General features: G+C 36.8%; 1 protein-coding gene across 1 annotated transcript in view; it reads left to right on the forward strand.

Moving 5' to 3' along the window:
- LOC136031547 (atrial natriuretic peptide receptor 3-like) overlaps positions 1–25,044 on the forward strand; it is a 43,363-nt gene extending 18,319 nt beyond the window's left edge. The window contains exons 2-4 of the mRNA XM_065711216.1: positions 93–264; positions 21,400–21,608; positions 25,016–25,044. Of these exons, the coding sequence (XP_065567288.1) occupies positions 93–264; positions 21,400–21,608; positions 25,016–25,044 (410 nt within the window). The remainder of the gene's footprint in view (positions 1–92; positions 265–21,399; positions 21,609–25,015) is intronic.
- Positions 25,045–25,607: the final 563 nt, after the last annotated feature.

Raw genomic sequence — 25,607 nt, forward strand, 5'->3', positions numbered from 1 at the left:
GCCCAGAATCAAATTAGTTAGCGATCGGTGTCCTATCTTTATCCCTAACATTTGTTTACACAGAGGCTAATTTATTGCATATAACCTTTCAGCACCAGTTGCAAGATTTATGAAATTCTGGGATATGCCGCTAATGACAGGCGGAGGCCTAGTTCACAACTTTTCCAAAAACAAGACAAACCTTTCAGCCGAGTTTTATGGCACTATAAGAACAGGACTGACTTTCAGAGGAATATCGAAAGCAGCTATTTCTGTTTTAAACAAGTAAGAATTATTACACTGTATGCGTCATATGGCATTTTGTACAGCTCAAGGAACAGTACTTAAAAAGAGAGTTGTTCCAATAGTAAAGTAAACCCCAAGAAAAAGAAACAATTTTGATGTCAATATAACATCAAAACGTATCCGGCATATGTAATCTTTCCACAAGAGAAAATAATAAATGTATTTTCTCATTTATAGTTTTTCATACTAAAACAGTATTGCACCAGGTCACGATAAAAATTACCCAAAATTACCGAGGTAAGTGACTCCATTCTATCTTCGGCTACTTAATACAGGAAATTCAGAATCAATAGCTCATTACAGGCAACTAGATAAGACACAACCCAGTAAACTAGAATAAAAAAACTCAATAACTCGGAAACTCACCTCTTTCTAATCGTAGCCTACTACTCATTCCACACAAAGAACATAAAAAATCAACATCATTAACTCAGTAATGCCGTCAACTTGACCCAGGACAAGTCAAGAAGGTATCTACCTCTCACTGTTAAACCAGCATACCGATATAGATAGCTTAGTACAGTATACTCAACCTGGTAAGCTCAAACCAGAAGACTTGGCACATATAAATGTATAGTCTTAACTCAATGGATGAAACACACAGAGCATGACAGATAGAGGTCGACATGGACAGGTCAATACAGACTGATAAGTATAAGCAACAGATCTTAGTTCAACATTGGCCACTCGTCCCGAAATAACACGACAAAAGAAGTTGAAAACATTGAGATCACAAACCTTCTAGATCAACATTATTCACTCGGTTTCTAAGCTAGGTAAAGGAAATTTCTAAGCTAGATACAGGAAATATGAAATGGAACTAGAAAAGAAAACAATGCAAACAAGTGTTCTTTGAATATTTTCTTTAGATCTAGCTTCAATTATAGTAGGAATTCCTGAACAATAAAAATATGTAGCGTAAAAATCTGCTTTATGCTCTGAACTTACATTTAACCAGGGGTAGTTCCAGGGGATTATATATTGTAATTTTTAAATATAATAAACAGAACAAACAATTGAATGATTAATAACACAATTTTAAGATACAGGAAAGAAGCAATTTGTGATACAATGTGATCCAGGAGACACGACATTTTCAGGAAAGACGACTTTTTCAGCCTGAAAGTTTTACAAGATTTTCATACTAAATTTGCTCATATGGTACACCATTTTAAGATTGAGAGGGACTGACAACTTTATTGTTGTGGCGTATTGCGGAAACGATGCACTAAGTCCTCTTTCGCAGCTAATTATTAACGAGAAAAGTAGACAGATAGTAGGGGAGCCCAGGATTGACCCAGACATTTTTTTTCTTTCTCAAAAATCTCGTTAACTAACAAATATATTTAGGCGTTTCAAGCACCCCAATATGTTTCCAGAAGTTCCGCACCTACGAGAATTTTTCCCGATTTTTATCTTCCTAGGTTTTTTCAAAAACAGTTTAAAATAAAAATGAATTCTGCCGAAACATCCCCAGAGTACAGGGTTGTTTCAGACGGGACATGAATTGCTTTGGACACTTTTTAGTATAGTTATAAAACCTTCAATTGCTTTTAAACATGTTAATACAAACTTCTTTAGCGAATGTTAAATTTATAAAAACCAAAGTGATGGCTTGGGCACGTTCTGTGGATGAACGATGGCAGATTGCCGAAGATCGTCCTTTTTGGCCAACCGTCAATGGCTAAACGGACATCAGGTTGCGAAAGATGTCACAAAGAAAATTTAAGAGAAACGGAAACCTCCTGGGAGGGTGTAAAGAGGGAGACTTTGAACAGATTGTTATGGAAGAGGAGCGTGCCTATCTATGCTGGTCTCAGGCGTCTTGGTACTTCTGTGAGTTGTTTGTAGTAGTAGTAAAGTTGAAGCTGAGAACTGTTGCAGCTCTCTTTGTACCATCAGTCTAAACTGGGCAAGGAAGCTTCAACATATTATATTTTGAAACTGGACCCTGGTCAACGGGATCAGGAAAGACAAACTTTGTCCAATTCAGCTCTACTTCATTATCACAAATTACTGCTACACGTCTAACATAAGAAAAGGTTTCCTCTTCTGACGACGAATTTCACGAGCACAATCAGCGGATAGGTGAAAATGCCACTATTTACATCCCAGTAGTCCAAAGTGTGAATTTGAAATATTTGAGGATAGATTGGCAAAAAGTATTTAGTTGAAACTGTCAGGGGATTTCAAACTAAATCAAAAGGTACTTTGTACATCCAGCTTGTTGAAATAGTTTGTTCAATATCCCTGGAACACTTAACGGTATTAAGCTGAAACTTTCAGAGAATGTTGAGGGAATTCTGACCTCAATCCAAAGATATTATGTACATCCTGGTTGTCATAACAGCGTATGTGCCATGTCCCAGGAACGGCTAATGGTATTCCGTTGAGGCTTTCAGGGAGTTTTGAGGGGGGAGTTGAAATAAATAAAAACACACTTAATAAAAGAAATAAATAAAAGTAATAAATAAGGATCGGATATTTTAATAATTGGATATTTAATAAGCTGGACATGTGAAAAACTGGAGAAAGATTCACTATATAAATACAAAACTAAACTTTGACAATAAAAACGGACAAAAGTAAAATAAAGAAAACTTTCCGAAATAGAAGTTTTTCAAAGAAAAGTAAAAAGCCATATTAAACTTAATACCAGAAGAAATATTTTCCTTTTAACAAACATCAAATAGATCTTTCGGTTCCGTTTCTCCGAGATGAAGAGATTCATCAGAACTGTCTAAATAGACGTTCTTGTAACTCATCCTCACTATCTTTTCTCCGGTTAGCCACCATCGGTTTTCTTGCTTTCTTTGGAACTGTGGCGGCAACTTTTTTTCTGACCTTTTACTATTTTCTACCATTCGCTTTAGTTCTTTCTTTTCCGATGTTTCAGTAAGTATTCTTTATTTTCCCCTTTGTTTTACTCCTCTATCCTCAGTAGTTATAGGTGGCACGCGGGGAAACGGTCTTAGTTGCTCAAAAGCTACGAAAAAGACTACAGAAGGCTCTCGAATTTCTTCAGTACCTTGATCTGGACTATATGGATCTGACACAGCAGGTTGAAAATGTCCGTCCAGTAATTTACGATCTGTAACCAAAGCAGCAGATTAGTCGGCACAGCAGAAAGTGTTGTGGTCGAATGGCCACAGTCCGGGCTTCCTGAAGCCAGCCACAACGTTGCTCATGCTGAAATTCTAGAGATATGGAGCACGACTGAACTCTGCTAACTCATATACAGAGATAAGTCGGCCTGAACGAAGGTTCAACCCCACATCAAAGCTGCTTCTCCCCAATGCTCTGAATGGTCCATAAAATGAAACATCTAAGTTTGCAAGCGATACGAGCAGGTAGGAGAGAAGGCAAATAAGATTACCACATTTTCTCTGCAGTAGTTGACTACTTTGATGACGAGGTGACTGTCATGATTGATCGGTAACAGTAAAGTTTTTGTTTCCTTTGATAACCTGGTATGCTTCACAAAATGTTTCATCGTTTCCAAGAAGGTGTCAGAATTAATCCACATTTGGATGACCTAGTCGCAAAGCACCAGGGGGTCCATCTTTCAGCATATGTGGTTTGAAATTAACCCTTGGAAAGACAAAACCGGATGTACGTGGTTACCTGTCGCACAACCCACACACCATTATCACATTTTGACCACGTTCTGTGGATTTCGTCTGGGCCACCTACTTCTGACCCTTCTTGACAAGCACCCTAGAAGACGATTATACTGTTGGGACACCTGTTTCATCGGTGTTGCAAATTCGGTCCGTAGGGCTTGGTATTTAGTATAGACTAGGGAAAGGAAATGGAATAATCACCCCACAACCACTTCGTCGAAACCACTTGCTCTAGTTTGACTTGTTGCCTCTGGGGATTTGATAAAAATTTCACTCTTCTGCTTAAGGAATACAGCCATCCAGCATACCGAAGCTAGTGCCTTGATTTTCCAGGATGAAGGGTATCTGATTTTTATCAGCTTGAGAAAATCGATAATGAGCTTGCAAGCTTCAATGGTGGTTAAGCCTTCATTCATTGCTGAAACTGTTTGAAGGTTGTCTGAAAGCACCTTCTCCTTGTTGGGCTTGAAGACTTGCCTATTATGAGCTAACTTTTCGGAAAAGGTGATGCAAGATCAGGTGCCTTCTCTATCGCTGAGGCTTGTTTAGGCTCTGGGGCTTGATACTCTGCTGCTGCGGAAGTCTCTACTTGTCTTCTAGTGCTGTTTCAACTATAACGCCAAACTCCTTGGCGTTTTTCAGGTTAAAACATTGTCAAGGATAACTGCTGCATTAGCCGTTTTCATAACCCCCATATTCGGTGGTGGATGGCTGCTCTTCCACCGAAAATTTCATTGGCATCTAGAAAGATAATAGGTTGCTTATCTGTTTTAATAACAAATCCGTAGCCTATGTCGTTGTGCTAGACGCAATTGCAATTTAATCGGATGCTGTAAATGGCCTTGGTATCTCTCTTTGCGCTTGTCTCTCCACTCCTCAGGCTAATTTGACAAAACAGGATTGTTTTTGAAACTTTCAAAAAGTCTTACCAACCATCCCGAATATGGCGTCCAAATCAACTCCGCAAAAACCATTCATAAAAATGGCTTCTACAAGAAAAAAAGTTAAGATGACTCCAATCTGTGACTAGCTGTAGTTAGTGACATGATAAGGCTAAGTGATAATATGGCGCCTGAATCAACTCCACACAAATTATTCATAAAAACAGGTTTGTTTTTGAAACTTTCAAAAAGTCTTACCAACCATCCCGAATATGGCGTCCAAATCAACTCCGCAAAAACCATTCATAAAAATGGCTTCTACAAGACTAGTAGTCTGTGACTCTGTGACTAGCTGTAGTTAGTGACATGATAAGGCTAAGTGATAATATGGCGCCTGAATCAACTCCACACAAATTATTCATAAAAACAGGATTGTTTTTGAAACTTTCAAAAAGTCTTACCAACCATCCCGAATATGGCGTCCAAATCAACTCCGCAAAAACCATTCATAAAAATGGCTTCTACAAGAAAAAAAGTTAAGATGACTCCAATCTGTGACTAGCTGTAGTTAGTGACATGATAAGGCTAAGTGATAATATGGCGCCTGAATCAACTCCACACAAATTATTCATAAAAATGGCTTCTAGAAAAAGAAAAAAAAACAGGTAAGATGACTCCAATCTGTGACTAGCTGTAGTTAGCGACATGATAAGGCTAAGTACCTGCCAAAACTCAACTATGTACTCGTGTAAATAACACAGCTACACAGCCTGGATCATGTTTGAAAAAATAAAAAGTATACCTTATAAGTGGTGCACCGGGAATATCTTCGAAACGCGCATGCAGAAACTTTTAAAACTTTCACGCAATATTGGTCACTCTTTAATACTTGATGCTGAATGGTCCGAACCAACCCATGGCCAAAACAACTATTGTCTCCCAAGAAAATTCTTGAATTTCTATAAAAACAAACGCGCAGTGATTAAACATCTTTATTATTGGAGGCATATGGTTTGCAAGTGGCACATCCACCCCCCCCCCATCTCGTTCCTCTTATCACTAAGTCAAAGTGGAAAGGTAGGCATGTTGAACCTTGTTTTACCTGGCATCATTGAAGAATTATTGGGCTGTATTATTTGAGAAGCAAAGCGGGCCCCTCCAATACCCTTCACCCCTTCTCCTTGTTTGAAAGAAGGTAGGCATGCAGGACCTTGATTGACCTGCAATAAAGCAAGGATTTATTTTTGAGTGGCTGGAAGACAAAACAGGCTCTATGACTTCCTATTAGCCCTTCTTTCCACAATTAGCATTTAGCAGTTCTATTCCCCTTTATATGGATCATTTTGATGGACTTTGTCTTAAGGAGCACAAGAAAGGCAATTGAAGACCACGGAATCAAATGAAGAGGAAAAACTTTCCTGGGCTTAGATTATGCCGATGATTTAAGTATATTAGATGAAAGTTTGAGCAAAATGAGTGAATTTTTAGAGGTTTTGCGAGTTCAGGGTGCTAGAATAGGTTCGAAAATAAATGTTAAGAAGACAAAGTCACTAAGTCTAGGAATAAGTGACGATGAAAAGGTGATACTGGGTAACGAAAAGATTGATCAGGTGAGCAGCTTCACTTACCTTGGTTGCATTATTAGTAAAGGTGGTTGGAGCAGTGAAGATGTTAAAAAGTAGAATAGCCAAGGCTCAGGGTATTTTTTCACAGTTGAAAAAAATTTGTAAGAATAGGAAGATAAGTCTGCAAACCAACATTAGAATGCTGGAAGCTACAGTGATGACAGTGGTTAAATATGGCTCTGAAGCATGGGCACTCCGGAAAGTGGATGAAAATTTATTAGATGTTTTCCACAGAAATTGCCTACGGATTGTTCTGGGTATCCAGCTGACTGACCGTATTTCAAACAGCAGGTTTTACAAAAAAATGTGGTTCAATCCCACTTTCTAGGGCTATAACGAAAGAAAGGTTGAAATGGCTAGGTTATATTCTGCGGATGAAGGATGACAGATTGCCAAAGATTGTCTTTTTTGGCCAACCGTCTGGGGCTAAACGGAAAGCAGGTCGTCTTCGTCTATGGTGGGGGGATGTCATAAATAAAGATTTAGAGGAAATGGGAACTTTCTGGGAGGGTGTGAAGAGGGAGGCCTTTAATAGATTAGGTTAGAGGAGGGGCGTGCGTAGCTCTGTTGGCCTCAGGCGGCTTGATGCTGCGGTGAGTTAGTAGTAGTAGTAGTAGTAGTAGTAGAAATGATGGCATGTGGCACATTTTCTGAACCGTATAATACAAAGATAAGCAATCAATATGACTAGAGGCACATATTGGGCTTGTTGTTCCTCAAACACCTTTCCATATTCCACAATTTCTTTCGCAAAAAAGCACCCATGTTTGCACTTGGGTTGAAGTTGAATTTCACAAGGACTTTAAATCAGCATTAAAAGGGGCAAAAATTAGTCCCATGATGCTTCCTACCATCATCAATTTAGTGCAATAGTAGGAGTCTTTTGCCTTGTTTGAACAAAAATCTTCAAGGGTTTTCTATTTGCATGACTGGAAGACTAAAATAGGCCTATGGCCCTTCTAGTGATGCCTTCCCAATATGAGCTCCAACTTTTTAGAAGAAAAGGTAGGCACGCGACACCTTATTTGATTCAGAATTATGTAAGGATTGTTTCAAGTAAGAGTGGATGTATACATTAGACGTTTTACACCCCTTTACTAACTCCAACTTTCCTAGTCAAGTCTTGAAGCAGAAGCCGGACATGTTGCACAAAACATAAGGCGAAATTAAGGAGGAGCGTTCAATCTATACAGCTGGATTCTTAGAGCATGGTGGTAGTCCCTTCAGCTTCCCCTGACCCTGCCACGACCAGCTTCTTAGGAGAGATGTATTCACGAACCACGTTTAAACCGGAACATGGCAAATATTCCTTATCCGCATGATTGGAGACGGAAATGACTTACGATCAAAAGAATTTGATCTTAAAATGAAAAATTTAGGCAATTTTTTTGCCACAGAGATAGGTAAGCTCTACCTTGTCTGAGTCAAAATCATATAAAGAGTTTCAGTCTGTATGATTTGAGGACATTAGTGGGTCTGTGGCTCCCACAATATGCTTAAATTATTAGTGAAAAGGTAAGAAGGTAACGTCTTGTTCCAAACGAAGAAATTCAACAATTTTTATTTTGTATAATTAGATCTGCAAATTGGGCTGCAATAGTACAGCCATACTCCTACAACTATATTTTCTTTATTTTTTTAAGGCTCGTTTTCATTATCACCAATCAACTGACGTTTATGGGTAGTACGTTTGGCCAAGGTGACAGGGAGTTAGCATTTTCAATAGGTTACACAACTTTTATGTATTCTTCCCGTATGAAAGCGTCTTCGGTATGGAATTGTTCAGACTGTCTTAAATTTAGACAGGCAAGTAAAAGAAGTCAAGTAAAGTTTGTCGAAGGCTTTAAAGTTACACAGCTTCTGGATCGCTGCTCTATTGAGGAGATAGAGTGACATTTGAACATTGAAAGCCAAATGAACTTTGTCCAAAATATCAAGACCCTTAAGATCTATGGTTTCGGCACTTTTAGGCTTCAAAGTTTGATAATTTGAGAATTTTTGCTTGACGGATTAGGGTGACTTGTAATCAAAAACAATAAGTCACGTTCATCTGCAGAACAGAGTTGATAGTTGATCTTCCTTTTATCTAGTGCTGAGACTTTTTAGGGTAGGGAAATCTACCTTCATGTCATTGGTAAAATGATGAATAGAGTAATAGCCCAGTGACGTACTTTACAGGTACTAGTAAAGTGAGTCTGTGGCAATCAGGGTGGTAGACACCGAACCATATACTCTTACTATCAAACACACCGGAAGCAAATACCAGGTGCAGTGCTTCCACTTTTCGACTTCAATTTATCCCGATTTTTATAGCAATTTTTCCTAAAATTCTCTGTCTTTAGGTCTGATTTCTCCCATTTTTCTCCATAAAAAACGGGATAATTTGCCTCATATTTCCATACAATATACACAAAAAAACATAGCAGGGCATCAAATTGTAATATCTACTTCAGATAATGATATATATAATATCTTTTACACTACCAAGAACACATAAAACAGTTTAATTAAGTGTCATCCCAAGCACTAGTGTTTGTCTTCTTCTTGAAGCCAGCAACAGCTTTTGGTATGCTGACAGTTGATGAAGTTTTATCTTCGTTTTTCAATCAGTGATTGATTCAAATAAGTGAGACTAGTGGGACATTCTCGATACTATTTTGGATGTCTGATTTGACTAATTTCAGGAGACTAAACAAATACTCAGCTGGTACATTGCTAAAAGGTAAACAGAAGATCAGCAATATGCACTTCTGCAATTCCAGGTACTTGTTTTCGCCACTACAAGGCTTCAGATTAAATAACTTCATCCAGTACTGCTAACTGACACGTCTTCAGCTTCGGTATCTCCCAAATGAAGCTCTAAAGCTCTAAGGAACTGAATTAACTGGTGGTGTAATATCAAAGAACATTTTGTGACAATATGTTTGTAGCCAGTGCTGTCACTTACTTGAAGTACTTTTACCTGAAGTACTAGTTAAGTAAAATTTTCCATTACTTGAACTTGTACTTAATTAAAAACTCTAGGGTGTACTTGTTACTTTATACTTAAGTAAGATTACTAAATACTTATTACTTAAAATACTTTTAATGTACTTGTTTTTCAAATAATTTACCCTTGACACGAAAATTTGTGTGTGGATGCTTCGGCAATGTACAAGAAAACATCACCTTTAGATTTAGAGCAAACTCAGATATAGCTTTTGTGTGTCTGTGCTTTGGCAATGTACAAGAAAACATCACCCTTTAGATTTAGAGTAAACTCAGATATACCTCCATGCTCTATTTTTGGATATGAAATAAGGTATTTGTTTTTGACAAAAGAAAAATTATAGTATGATTAACACTTGGTCTAATTTTGTTTAAAAGTTATATAACAAAGAAAATTGAAATTATTTCGCAGTTCACTGGTCGACAGTGAGCTAAAATCCCTTGTTTTGTGCTAAATGTTGCATACTATAGTCCATTTGGGCTTATATTTCTAACATTAGTGTTTAAGTTTTGTCATCTCGTCAACTGAACCAGATTTCTACCATTTCATCATCTTCAGGACCATATTATTGGTAAAACTACTGAAGCTATGAATCTTTTTCCATCTAAATTTTGTCTGCAATTAATAAGTCTAGGTAATTCTAGCAGGATCCAATACAGTGGTATTTTGTCAAATTCTTTCAGCAAATTCAGGTATTCAGACCAATCTGACTTCAGATTTGTCACTCCGTTCATAAGTTATATGCCCTACTAAATTAAAGGAAAACTCAACTTTCTTAAGACTTGAAACCCTATCCCTCCCGCCCTATTTGAGATAGGGTTTGTGATATCGGAACTTGATATAAGCCCTGATCTTAGGCATCTTTGGTCTAGTTTAGATTCGGATCCGTTACTCCTTTTGCAAGTTATACTAAATTAAACAGAAAACTTAAATTTTTCAGGAATTAAAACCCACTCCCCCTTATTATGTTTAAGCTAGGGTCTTTATCTCAAAACTTGATATGTGTCATGGTCTTAGGCCTCTTTGGTTCAATTTTTATTCAGATCCATCACTCCATTCGCAAGTTCCTCTGAATTAAACGAAAAACTGTTTTTAGCAGGTAAATCTGGCGCCAAATCTGGCCATCAAAATTTTCATCCAAGTCTAACCAATGTTTCTTCCCCTATACGTGATTACACAGACGGACGGACAGACAGACAGACGGACGGACGGATTTTACAACGTCTTAGGTAGCCATGTTGGCTAATTGGATCCAAAACAAGGAAAACAATGGCATATCATCATACAGGTATCATCACCTATTTGGACAGTGGAAAATGTCCATCAAGATAGGTTTTTCAGATCTGTCTGTCTGTCCATCCGTCTGTGCAATCGAGTATAGCGGATTTGTATTGAAATTGAACTCTTTGGATTAAAATTGAGCTTAATTAGGGCGATGAGGCTTTAAATGTTAAAAAATTCGAGTTTTTCATTTTATTCACTGTAACTTGCATATGGAGATGAATTTCGATGAAAATTGAATACAGATGCCTAAGAGTATGATATGCATTGAGTTCTGGGATGGAGACCCAGGCTTAATTAAAAGTTGAGTTTTTCACTTAATTCAGTGTAGATTGCGAGAGATTGATGGATCTTAGTGAATATTAAACCAAAGGTGCCTAAGACCGTGACAGGCATCAAGTTTTGTGATGAAAACCCTAGCTCAAATTGAACGAGGGAGAGAGGGTTTAAGTGCCGAAAAAAGTCAGGCTTTTGGTTTAATTTAGTATAACTTGCGAATGGAGCAACGGATCCAAAGGAAAGCTAGTTCAAAGATGACTAGAATCAGGGCTCATATCGAGCTCTAATATCACAAGCCATTGGGCGAGGGGGAGGGGGTTTCAAGTTTTAAGAAAGTCGAGTTTTCCTTGAGTTTAGTAGGACCTATAACTACTTCCACCCATGGCTTGCCCAAAGCCTGGAAATAACCCTTTTCCAAAATAAGTCATACTGAAGCCAACCTTAAACCAAATATTCCGTCCCCAGAGAAAAATTACTTTATATGGCACTTGGTATTTACCAAGTGAAATACAGTGATAGCAAATTCTGTAGGTCAGTCAGTTCCTGTCTTGCTAGTTAGGCACTTCCAGATAAGCTAGGACGACGAAATTTGGCAGGCGTATCAGGGACCAGACCAGATTAAACTTGAAATAGTTGTTTCCCCGATTCGACCATCTGGGGGGGGGAGTGGGAGGACAGTTAATTTGGAAACATTAGATCGAATCTTAATTAAATTTGATATTTAGATGGATGTCATGTCTCAGAGCTCTTACTTTAAATTCCGACCGGATCAGGTGACATTGGAGGGGGAAACCTAAAATCTTGGAAAATGCTTAGAGTGGAGGGATTGGGATGTAACTTAGTGGGAAAAATAAGCACAAGTCCTAGATACGTGATTGACATAAACAGAACGAATTCACTCTCTTTTGGGGAGTTGGGGGAGGGTTAATTCTGAAAAATAAGAAAAAATGAGTTATTTTTAACTTACGAAGGAGTGATCGGATCTTGAATTTCATCGGATGAAATTTCATATTAGAAGGACCTCGTAACTCAGTTCTCTAGTTTTAAATCCCGACCGGATCCAGTGTCATTGGGGGGATTTGGGGGGGGGGAATCTTGGAAAACGCTTAGAGTTGAGTGATCAGGATGAAACTTGGTGGGAAGAATAAGCACAAGTCCCAGATACGTGATTGACATAACCGTAATGGATTCGCTCTCTTTGAGGGAATTGGAGGGAGTGTTAATTTGGAAACATTAAAAAAATTGAGGTATTTTTAACTTAAGAGCGGGGGACCGTTCGTGAGGTATTTTTTAATTTGATATTAAGAAGGAACTCATGTCTCAGATCTCTTATTTTAAACCCCGACCAGTTGTGGTGACAATGGGGGAGATTTGGAGGGGGAAACCGGAAATCTTGGAAAACGCTTAGAGTGGAGAGATCGGGATGAAACTTGGTGGGTAGAATAAGAAAATATCGTAGATACGTGATTGACGAAACCGGACTGGATCCACTCTGTTTGGGGTAGTTAGGGGGTCCAGTGCTTTGGCGAGCTCTGTACTTCTGGACGCGCTAGGACAATAAAATTGGCAGGCGTGTCAGGGACCTGCACAAATTGACTTGATAAAGTTGATTTCCCCGATTCAACCATCTGGGGGGGGGACTGAAGGGAGAGGAAAAATTAGAAAAATGGGGTATTTTTACTTGTGAGTGGGTGATTGATCTTAATGAATTTTGATATTTAAAAGGACCTTGTGTCTCAGAGCTCTTATTTTAAATGCCGACCAGAATTTAGCCTCTGATTTTTCTTTTAAATTAATCTATTGATTCTTATAATTTTGCTAGAGCTCATGCCATATGAGCTCTTGGCTCTTCCGACCTCGTCACAAGTGCCATATGAGCTCTTAGCTCTTATTTTATTCCTTTTTTCTCAGAAGATTTTCGACTTAGTCTCATGGTTTTTGCCACTTCATGGTGTGAAAACTGCTGCTAGAAATAGATAGGCTGCAACTTCTGCCGTATTGTCTTCTAGTATATTTAAATGTGTGCTTGCATCGTTCCTGCGTCCCCTTAAAAGTTCTGTTTCTTACGGTAATATTGGTTTGTCTTCTGTTGCATATGCAGACGACGTTCTTCTTGTTGCCAGGACTCGCCGTGGATTGCTTTACAATTTTACTATATTAACCAATGAACAACCTAAGATTGGACCGTCAGTTAATGCGTCTAAATGCGAGTTTATTTGTTTTAATAGCCTTTATGTGGTCGCTCCATTCGTTGCTGGGACTGCAATTCTGCCATGTTCTTCTTTAGTTAGTTGGCTTGGTCTGTGTTTCGGTCCAGCACTTTCCACTACCTTTTCATCCCTAGTGAATCAAGCCGTGAAAAACCTACGCGTCGCTTACGGAAAAATATCCCCAAACAAAAGCCGTTACAACCGCAATGGTTCGTGCATGATTTATAACGCTTATTGCGCCCCTGTGCTTTTGTTTTTACCAGGCATGGCTCATCTGTTTCGTAAGAAAAATCCCCATACTCTACGCGCGGCTTATTTCAGATATTGCAAATTCCTCCTCCGGCTTCCTAGATGGCACCAAAACAGAAAAATAATTTCTCGATTTGGTTTAATAGATGTGCCTTCTCAGATTCGGTCTTCCAGTGATAATTTATGTAAAAAGACTATCTACTTTATTATCTGCTTATATATATATATATATATATATATATATATATATATATATATATATATATATATATATATATACATAGAATAAACACTTGAATTAGTACTTGAAGTAATACTTAAGTAAAAATTACTTAAGTACTATAATACTTAAGTACAATTTTGGCAAGTACTTGATATTTGATACTTAAGTAAAAATTTGGAGTACTTGTTGCAGCACTGTTTGTAGCTTTCTGTTTATCCAGAGTGACACCTGCTAGGGCCTGGTCTTTCGGAAACTAGGAAAGGACCAAGCTGTCTGCAAGACTTAATGGCAGATTATATTCTGCCAAAAACATGCAGATGCACTGTTCAATTACTTTGGAATTACTGCCCACACAGTCAGAAGTTTTCAATGCTGCAACTGCAAACCTTTGTCTCAATTTCATTGCTTGCTTTTATATGCAGCTTGGTTAGAGCATGCCTAGTGAGCTCTGATTTCCCACAGTGTTCATACTTCAAACTGAGCCTACAGCGCGGGACATAAGTATTTTTCTTTGAGTTGTTTGATACTCTTTATATCTATCCAATTTCTTAACATTGGTAACTCAGGCCACTTTGCAACAGACTCTTGGATGGCATTCTTAAAATCCTTACTTTACCGCAGATTTCCCTGAAAATATTTACTTTACCCCAGAGTTCCCTTTATCCCTAGATTCAAAATATGTATCCCTAAAAGAAGTGACTTCTCCCTAAAATAGAGTAATCTCCCTAGAAGTGAAAGCCCTGACCAGGTGTATATTTTTGAGGCAAATTACAATAGTGTTAGCTTTTGCATTTTTTTTAATGAAAATTACAACAAATATTGGATTAAATTTGCTATTTTTGAGCCAAAAAAGAAAATCCAAAAGCTAGGGCTATTCTAATTTTCCTCAATAACATAGCACCTTAAAACAAATATTAGATGATGCTTGCTATTTTGGAGCTAAGTGAAACAACAGTAGCTTTTATGCTTGGGGAATTTGAAAGGGGCAAAGGAATAGAAAAAAGGGCTGGTTTTGAGCATAAATGCCAAATTTGGCACCATCTTTAAGAAACTTGACATCATTGTGAAGATAAAAGAAATGTTCTTGGATCGAATTATTTAAAGTTCCGAAGTGTTGACCTATTGGGTCAATGCACCGCAGAGAAGCAAAATCAAAGTGTTTTTCCCGCACCACTTTTGTCAGTGAAACAGACAAAAAGTCTATTGCAGTATTTCAAACTGCCTGGAAAATGGGTTACAGTGAAAGACAAAGGCTGGAGAATGACGAAATTCACTAGGTGAATGTCCGAAATTTCTTTTTTCTCCTTGGATTTAGTCATGTTTTGTCATTCAGATTTTTCAGTTTTATCAAGGTTTGATAGGGACAGGTTGGGTTAGGTTAGGTTTTTAACCCATTTCTAAGATTTGGAAGCTAATTTGACCTAATCTAACGTAGCTTTAAGTTTAACAATCAAATCTTGCACGAGACTGACAAAGCTGACTGAATCTAAGCAAAAAAAAAAAAAAAGGAATTTCGGAAATTCACAAGTGAATGTAGACATTTACCAGATTTCGGTCTTTCATCATAACATGCACATATATTATTTTTTGAAATATAAAATTAAATAATTCACACCAATAGTTCCTGAAAAAAAATCTACATTATTTCTAAGGCGTAACAGGTTAATCTGAATGCAATTTCAGAACAGATGGTCATACATAAAGGTAAGCCTACTTAAAAAATGACGAAGCTAAATATATCTTTAGTTAAATATAACTTTTAAAGCTTTTATGTTGTTTCACCTCACAGGAAAGTGGTATGTCATTGTCACGAAGTTTGTAAGCCGTGACTTGTTAAAACTATTGTCATCTTATGAATTGCATTTACAAAAAAAGAAAAAAAAATGCAATTCAGTATGTTAGATCTCATAAAAAATTTAGAAGTGTATTCTATTAAAGAGCATCTTATAAATTGGTCATCTTGTAGAATTAGAATTGTAAATTCATCCTTAGATCTAAGTCCAAGCTTTGATTAGAAGTAGTTTTAGCTGTTTTGTCTGTTATCAAATTTATTAAACAGCTAGTAAAGAGTGAAGCAAAATTTGAAAGGGAGAATTGATTGAGGAAACATAGTGAAAACGACAGACAACTGTCGATCTTTTCGAAATATAAAATTTGTGGAAGTTTAAAATCCTTAGTACAGACGCTCAATCAGTCGATACCTCTCTAAATAAACATTATGCTGTTACTTGAATGATACATTGTCATACAACTTCTTTTTATTTCAAATAGCTTTTGAAAAACCAGCCCTCCAGACCCACAATCGATTAACTACCAAAATAAACTTTAAGGGAAGGACAAGTTTAAAGCGGATTATTCGGTGAAAGAACAAAAGAACATGGCCCTGCTGACCGTTTCTAGAGTTGACAAACCACTCGTTGTATTTGAACCATGGTCATCATTAAAAGGGATTAAACGCTGTCAAGGGCAACGCATGAGTGTTGCCCTCGTTAAAGAACCATGCATCTCCTATGTATTATTCATTTTTCCAACATCCCCGTATAAAAAATAATGTCATATAAACTTGGGAGGAGGCTCATTCGGTAAAAACTTAGAAGCTCTAGCGCCTATTTCAAGGGTCAAATGTGACTGGAGGATGACCAGCCTCCTTCCATGCTCCTTTCACCCTTAGGCCCCTCGTGATTGCCATGAAATCGAATCAAAATTTTGAGGTAATCACGTTGCACGGAATTATCGAAGAGCTTATAAACATGCAACTGGAGTCGACGTAACCACCGCATCCCTTAGAGTGACAGCCGTCAATTATGTAAATCTGAACTATGTAAGGTTTGGTAGAAAAGGCAGGCATATTTGATCTTGGTTGTCCGATCAGCTAGGAGCTCTTCAGGCTTGTTTGATAGACCAAGACTTCCCAGTATTTTTCGAGGGCTCCTAAAATGACACACCTAAACCTGTAATGTCAAAGGACGTTATATCTACAAACGGTATCCCAAGAATGGTTAAGTAGATCGAATTATAAGAGAGTTTTTGGAGGGTGCAAAGTGGAGTGTCAAGGATACTTTCATGCACTTTCGTGCTTTGTCGGGGAAAAGAGGAAGGTACAGGAGCAGGCAGACTGGAAAATTCTGTTAGTTAATAGGGGGGGGGGAGAGGCTCAAAAACCCTTTTGTCCGCAATCTATCTAAATGTTTCTGAGCTATGACCCCCTATGAGACTTATTTTTAGTGGTTTCTTACGGACTAATAGTGGTTTATTTACGAGGCATATCAAAAGCTCCTTTTGAGATTGCCATGGATCTACAATGTCTGGGCCATGGCTTGATTTTGCCATAAATTAAATAAGCCATAAATTTCGACTCCGGAAAAAAGACAGGGAAGCTGAACATTTTTTCCCAATCTGTTTAGAGAATTTTTCACTATGTATTCTATTGGTCTAAAGAGTATTCCCTTTAAAATAGCGCGGTAAACCAAAATCACTGTGCCATTTCAGGCTATCAAAATATCACACCTACAATTGCTCCAGAACGGCTTGGGGGATCGAGTTGTCCGATCAGCTTGAAAACAACTGTCTGATGAACTTTTGCGGATCTTTTTCTAAGCCATTACCAGAGCTTCCAAAGGTGTACTCTGGATATGACACATGTACCTAAGTGAATTAAAAGACCCTGTGTGCACCCCAGTTTTAAAATTATCTACAATAACTTGGGAATTGCTTGAGAAATTGAATTGACTTTCAAAAAATTTTGGATGGGGTAAATGGATCTAAAATTTTGATTTGCCTAAAGAGGCAGAGGAAAATCAAAATGCACTATGTGTAGAGGTAGTCGGAATAACTTATATGCAGTATCTTGGGAACGGTTGGGAACCAGTAAAAGGGTATTTGTTCTCGGAAAGCACTGGATTAACAAATATCGAAAACTAGGTTAGGTTCAAAGTTCAAACTAGATTTCAGCAGTTTATCTGCTGAGGGCGGTCATCAGTTTATCTGCAGATTCGGTCAAATGTGTATGTGACCGAAATATCCAGAGATGATGTTCATTGTTTTCATCGTCTAATAAAAGGATTATCCCTATTGAGCTGCTGTTTGTACGCCATGGAAAAGCAGTATGGCATTCGAAACTACGAACAACTTAAAGTGTCAGTTTGAAACTTTTAGGGAGTGGTGAATGGAGGGGCAAGCAACTTTAGGCTGCATTATGAATATTGGGAGGGTAGACCTAACTTGAGGAAACTATATGGAATAGTTTTATCGAAAAACATATCCGCAGTGTCTAAGAGACTGTTGGTGATGGGGCTGAAACTTCCTGAAGATGTTGGAGAAAGAATGGGTGAAATGGGGGCGGCAGTGGAATTTCAAGTTTTACACTGGAAAAAAGGGCTAAGTGCATTTTATTCCAGGTGAACCTAAAAATTTTGCACTTTAAGCCCTTATGGGAAACACACTTTTCTAATATCGAAGAAACAAGGTAAATCGAAAGACACGATGTAATACCAGTTATCATGTTATAATGATAACTGGTACTTATCATGTTATCATGTAACTTGATTCTTTGTATGATTAGTGATGTGAAATTTTCCCATACAATATTTGAGTAATATACTGCGACTCACAAAACATTCAAACACTACAGTCAAACATTTACTGCTGGAAAACACATATTATTCTACATCTAAACTTTTATGAATTAAACGCAATGCGTATTCAAAACATTTAGGCTACTTAATTTAACCTTCTAAATGAAAATATATTCTACCCAACGTATTTCTTATGTATATACTTGATTTTCGCTTTTTAACGACCAAATTCCAACGTAAAATATGTATTATAGATTTAATAATTTTCCATGGAAATATTAAACGGTGAAAACCCCCTCGTTCTTGACAGAAAATTGTACAAATCCATTGCCTGGATCTCTGAATGATTTTTGATTTGAACATTTTCCCAGAGACACTGCTAAATGGTCTGCCACCCACAAATCACTTATAGTCAAATATTTGCTACATAACAAAAATTACTACTAAAAATCTGTACCACTATACATAGAAATCATTGTATTCACAAAATCTAGGCTTAATTTAGCCGTTGAAATAAAAATTGATTCTGCAAAACGTTATATTTCCGTGTCCACTGTGCTTTTATTTTTAACGACCGAATTTATTAATTGAAATCTTGTATATTACATATTGCAGCTTTCTATTGGAATGTTAAATGGTATAAGCCTTTTTTCTCGACCGAAAATTGTTGAAGTCCATCATTTTGATTTTCCGAATGACCTGTGATGTAAGCTTTTTCCAAGAGAAACTTTGACCAATGATTTATGCGCAACAATTAATTCATAGTCAAATATTTATTAAACAATATTATTAAACTATACCTTCATTAATGAAATCAACTGTATGTTTAAAAAATGTGTGTTTCTACGAATATACTTCACTTTCATTTTTGAACAAATAAAATCTACAGTGAAATCTCATATGTAATGCTTAGCATTTTTCCATAGAAATGTTACATGGATGAAGTTTGTTCTTTCTAAGTAGAGATCTTTTTCACCTATTATCTAATTTTCTGAATGGTTTATAATGCGACAATTTTCCCAGAGACATATTGATAGATGGAAAGCGACTCAAAAAACATTTGTAGTCTCTGATTGTCATATATGTCACAGAAAGAAGGATGGTCGACTTCCTAAACTGGGACACAGCAGAATACTAGAAGACCAATTACCTAGAAATAGTGAATAACACACAAGTTATGATTTCTTTTTTCTGTAGTGAAAAATCGTCTTGCTGACAAAAATCTGTACCAATACTTAAATATAAATATATTATAATAATACTCTTCTTTATTAAATTCTAATAAATGTAATAACTAACTATAATAGATAACGTCTTTCGTTTTCTCCAAACTGAAAATGTCATCCCTTTTCTTTGTGCATGATTTGAAAATCGGGATAAATATTTCTACCGTGATGGCTAACGCAATTAAGAAATGAGGAAAATATCACAAGATATATTTACAAATATAACAAATTCAAACGACAATACATGACAATCTGATCCTCGTAATCGATTTTCAGCCTGTAAAGGAGGAGATGATGCACGTACTACTTTAAGCACCATCTCCCAAAGAGAGAGAGAGAGAGAGAGAGAGAGGAGAGAGAGAGAGAGAGAGAGAGAGAGAGGAGAGAGAGAGAGAGAGAGAGAGAGAGAGAGGAGAGAGAGAGAGAGAGAGGAGAGAGAGAGAGAGAGAGAGAGAGAGAGAGAGAGAGAGAGAGAGAGAGAGTAAAAGAGAGGAGAGTGTGTGTGTGTGCGTGTGTGTGTGTGTGTGTGTGTGTGTGTGTGTTGTGTGTGTGTGTGTGTGTGGTGTGTGTGTGTGTGTGTTGTGTGTGTGTGTGTGTGTGTGTGTGTGTGCGTGTGCGTGTGTGTATCTGAGCGTATATATATTGATTTCAAGAATTATTACGGGTATTAAGTTGAAACATTCATGGTATGCTAAGGTTAAACAACATCAATAGAGACTATATCAATCCAGGTTGTCAAAATGGCATTTCTTCAATATTTCAAGAGCAGTTAGGGAAGGATATCAAGTTGAAACATTCTGAGATTTTGAGGGAATGTTAAACTTAAAGACGCTATATGCATCCCTGTTGATAATGGGTTTAGCTTTAATACCTCAGAAACGGCTAAGATTAGTAAGTTGAAAATGATGAAAAAACGGGATGGGATGTTGAACTAAATCCTAAGACACTTTATGCATCTGGTTTTCAAAACTGCATGTCTGCTATATCTCGGAAATAGTAAAGGGCAAAAGTTGAAAAGTTGAAGCTTTCAGGGTTGAGGGGGGATTTCGACCTCAATCAAAATGTAATTATTTGTATCCCAGTAGTGAAAAGTGCGTATTTGAAATATTTGAGGATGGATTGGCCAAAAGTATTTAGTTGAAACTTTCAGGGGATTTCAAACTAAATCAAAAGGTACTATGTACATCCAGCTTGTTAAAATGGTCTGTACAATTTCTCAGGAATGGTTAAGCGTACTAAGTTAAAACTTTCAGAAAATGTTGAGGGGGATCTTGATCTCGATCCAAAGATATGATATATATTCTGGTTGCCAGAACAGCGTGTGTGTAATATCCCAGGAACGGCTAATGGTATTCAGCTGAAAATTTCAGGGAGTGTTGGGGGGTTGAAATAAATAAAAACATACTAATTAAAATTTATAAATTAGGATCGGATATTTTAATAATAGAATATTTAATAAGCCGGACACGTGAAAAACACGAGAAATATTCACTATATAGATCAAAAACAAAACTTTGGCAATAAATAATGAACAAAAGTTAATAAAGCAAACTTTCCGAAATAGATATTTTTCAAAGGGAAGTAAAGAGCCATATTAAACTTAACACCAGAAGAAATAAATTCCTTTTATAATTCAAACTCAAAACGGCCATAAATAACTATTAAGAATAAAATTGACCGAAAACGAATAGAGATTAAAATAACTACCATAGCAGACATAAAGATAAAAGGTAAAAATATACATGAATAAAAAAAAATATTAAAACGAGTAAATATTGAATTGAACATTCAAGTCAAACTTGAAACGAACAAAATATACTACAAACTGGAGTTTGGTTACTTTCCCCTTCTACCTCTCCTAACCGTAAAGCTTAAGTCCTATAGTGTCATTTGTATTATCATAGTCCTCATAGTGTATTCAACGGAAAACGGATCTAATCCCAAGTTTTTGTAGGTTTAACTGGAAGAAGCTTTTGTTCCTTTATGAACCTGATGGACACTCTCAAGTGACTGGTCCATCAACATGTCGTCTTTTTGGCAACACTTTTATTGACGCTATCAGGACATTCGCCAAATTGGTCGATTGGCGCGCTTTTGATTTTACTTTGACTAACCTTCCTTATAACGAAATGCTTGAAAAGGAAATTGGGTATGATTACGCAAGTAAGTCGAATTAACTTCTTATCCAATTCATTTTAAGTTGGATTTTCTGCCCGGAAATTAAAATAGCTTGTTTATCGTAAGAGACGTGACAAAACTAACGCTAAATCTACTTCAACTATTCTCTGTAAATTGGCTTACAAACTAAAAGAACATAAAGCCAGCGTTAATGTCAGAACTCTACGGGCCTAAGATTTCAGCCTATCATGCAAATCTTAGCTTTGAAACGAAAGGAAGAAATTGCAGTTTTGTCTTCTGGTCTCCACATATTAAACCTAATTTTATTTAGGCTTTTTCTCTCACTAAGTTTTTTTTTTTATGGAAAATAGATTTACAAGTATTATTTAAGCCTCTTAAGAGGCGAAAGAGTGGATAAAGCTTTGAAAATATTTTCAAAATTAGGGCTTAGGTCCATTCAGGAAGTAATATGGCGTTATAAGAAAAATAAGGGTGGACACACTCCCGAATGTTTTACTCCACGACTTTCTAAGACATGAATAAACCCCTTTTCTGTACTTTTATTGAAACATATTTTGCTTATTTCCCTAAGCCTTACTGCTGAGAAAGCACTAACCATTCAGATAACTTTGTATTGGCACTTACCCCCAGAAAAAAAAATTCAAGCAGGCTCAAAAGAAGTATTTTAGTCAGTTGTATAGCAAATTTTGTTCTATCTTTCCCATCTCTCTTTAGGTACGCTCGAAAGCATGTCAAAAAATGCTGTAAGGACTTAAACAAAAAGCTGATAAGAAACTTGTCTTATATTGAAAATTTAGGGCTATAGGATAAAAGGAAACTTTATTTAGAGAGGAAACATAATGGATACGCTAGAAATTAATGGGAAAGATATAAGATAATGATTAGCTCCTTATTAAAATTAAATAAGAAAAGACTAAGTTTTTTTTTAGCTGAAAGTAAGGAGTGACATTAAACCTTAAAACAAACAGAAATTACTTCGTATATGAAAGGGGCTGCTTCCTCATCAACGCCCCGCTCTTTACGCTAAAGTTTGACTCTTTCTCTCAACTCTGCTTTTTAAAACAGTAAAAAACTTTAGCTTAAAGAGCGGGGCGTTGATGAGGAAGCAGCCCCTTTCATATATAAAGTAATTTCTGTTCGTTTTAAGTTTTAATGTCACTCCTTACTTTCAGCTAAAAAAACTTGTTTTTTTTTAAATTCAATTTCTGAACGTTTTTGAATCAATGCATGTTTTGATATTGGCTCTCCGCAGAGGAATAATTAACACGAAATTTGCAAGTTTATTTTTTTGGCTAAATGGCTTTCTCATAGTTTTGATCGAATGATTTTGAGAAAAAAAAGGAACGGGGGAGGAAGCCTACTTGCCCTGCGATTTTTTGGTCACTTAAAAAGGCAACTAGAACTTTAAATTTTTTACGAATGTTTTTATTAGTAAAATATAAACGTAACTTATAAATTAGCATACGTAACGAACTTTTGTAATCTCATGTTTTTATTACATATATGAGGGGTTCACCCCCTCCTCAGTACCTCGCTCTTTACACTAAAGATTAAATTTTGTCCCAATTCATTAAGAATTACCCCTGAATCACAAAAGCCGTAGAATAAATAGTTTAAATTACTAAAAATACTTTAGCGTAAAGAGCGAGGTATTAGGAGGAGGTGAGCCCCTCATATGCGTAATAATTTCTGTTCGTTTTAAGTTTTAATGCGGCTCCTTACTTCCAGTTGAAAAAACTTTTCATATTTATTTTTTCATTTTTTAAATAATGCTAGAAAATCCTGCGCACCCTTCATGGAAATTTTCTTCCCCCATGAAAAATTCCTCGATGGAAAGTTCCCCCAACATATCCTCCTCTTGTCAACCCCTCCCCCCGACCAAAAAATCCCCCTGAAAACGTCTGTACACTTCCCAATAAGCATTACTATATCTAAGCACTGCCAAAGTTTGTAACTTGTAGCCCCTCCCACGGGGACTGTGGGGGAGTAAATCGTCCCCAAAGACATAGTTATAAGGTTTTTTGACTACGCTGAATAATATGGCTATCTCAGAATTTGATCCGTTGACTTTGGGAAAATAATTAGCGTGGGAGGGGGCCTAGGTGCCCTCCAATTTTTTGGTCACTTAAAAAGGGCACTAGAACTTTTCATTTCCGTTAGAATGAGCCCTATTTCAAGATTCTAGGACCCCTGGGTCGACACGATCACCCCTGGGAAAAAAACAAAAAAAAAAACAAAAACAAAAACAAACAAACAAATAAACACGCATCCGTGATCTGCCTTCTAGCAAAAAATGCCAAATTCCACATTTTTGTAGATAGGAACTTGAAACTTCAACAGTAGGGTACTCTGATACGCTGAACCTGATGGTGTGATTTTCGTTAAGATTCTATGACTTTTAGGGGGTGTTTCCCCTACTTTCTAAAATAAGGCAAATTTTCTCAGGCTCGTAACTTTTAATGGGTAAGGCTAAACTTGATGAAACTTATATATTTAAAATCAGCATTAAACTGCAATTCTTTTGATGTAGCTATTGGTATCAAAGTTCCATTTTGTATTGTTTTGGTTACTATTGAGTCGGGTCGCTCCTTACTACAGTTCGTTACCACAAACAGTTTGACAAAATTTCTTAGACACTGCCAAAAAAGAATATGTGATGTGTGTTAAAAAGAAATAATATTTTTGGAATTTTGTGTTGACTGTGGCTTGTTAGTAATATTACTTTTCTTAATGAGTCTACATCTCTCCCAATCAAATAAGCAGCATAGGGTTAGACGAAAGATCCCCCTTTTCCAGACCTTTTTTATGAATTATTTTCTTAAATAGCGACGAAGACCACACTGCCTTTCCATCACAAACACCAAAAAACAAGAAGAACAATAGGGAATTTCTCAAGACAGTGGGAAAACAAATTAGAATGAATATTTCGGCCCTATGTCCAAGGGCCGTCCTCAGCAATACAAATAAGATAAAAAAAACTTACTAGAGGATAAAATCAATAAAATTAAAATGAACAGTTTTTCAAAACAGTCCCAGCATCCTTACCTCAGTGAAGTTCAAAAGTTCAGAAGCGAAGTTGAACTTCGCTGAGGTAAGGATGCTGGGACTGTTTTGAAAAAACTGTTCATTTTAGTTTTATTGATTTTTCCTCTAGTGAGTTGTTTTTTCTTATTTGTATTGCTGAGGACGGCCTTTGAACATAGGGCCAAAAAATTCATTCTAATTTGTTTCCCACTGTCTTGAGAGATTCCCTATTGTTCTTCTTGTTTTTTTGGTGAATCATTTTCTCTTTTCGCTGAGGCAATTCTGACCAGGTAATTCTGCTTGACCATTTGCAAAGTCAAGCTCTGCAAGTGACAGCAATAGTTGCCATGACTTTAACATGACAGATATACAGGCTTTCTGACCTTCTTTGTCTTTCTTGATATAAGGTTCACCTAAAACTGAAGCCAAAATTTGATTGACTAGAACAACTTGTAACAACGTCACTTGAGCTGAATCTCATGACTTAAAGAACCTTTGGCAGGCATATTTCTCGAAGCTTTTCTCGAATGTTTGAAGAAGAAGAATTTGAATTTGATTCAAAAATTTCTTTCATAGCATGGTTGCCAAATTGTAATTTCTCATCACAAATAGCATAACGAAAAGTTTTGCCATCACTGATTTTCACATCAAGTGAATTTGGACTTCACGTCAAACGTAAATCGCGACGAAGACCACATTGCATTTCCATAATAAACATCAACCGCAAGAAGAGCAATAGGAAATTCTTTTCGCAAGACAAAGGAATTCTATATCTGAAATGAACATTTTGGCCTGAAGTCCAAGGACTGTCCTCAGCAAAACATAAAAACATAAAAGAAAAGAGACCAGCATTAAAATACGACCATTAAAACTAAAATGAAGAAATTAAATTTTTTAAATTTTCTTTTTAATTTTAATGGTCGTATTTTATTGTAAGTATCATTTCTTTTTATTTTTTGTTAGTTTCGCTGAGACCAGCCCTTGGACATAGGGCCAAAA

The sequence above is a fragment of the Artemia franciscana genome, chromosome 9 (assembly GCF_032884065.1).
Source record: "Artemia franciscana chromosome 9, ASM3288406v1, whole genome shotgun sequence".
In the NCBI taxonomy this organism is placed as follows: domain Eukaryota; kingdom Metazoa; phylum Arthropoda; class Branchiopoda; order Anostraca; family Artemiidae; genus Artemia; species Artemia franciscana.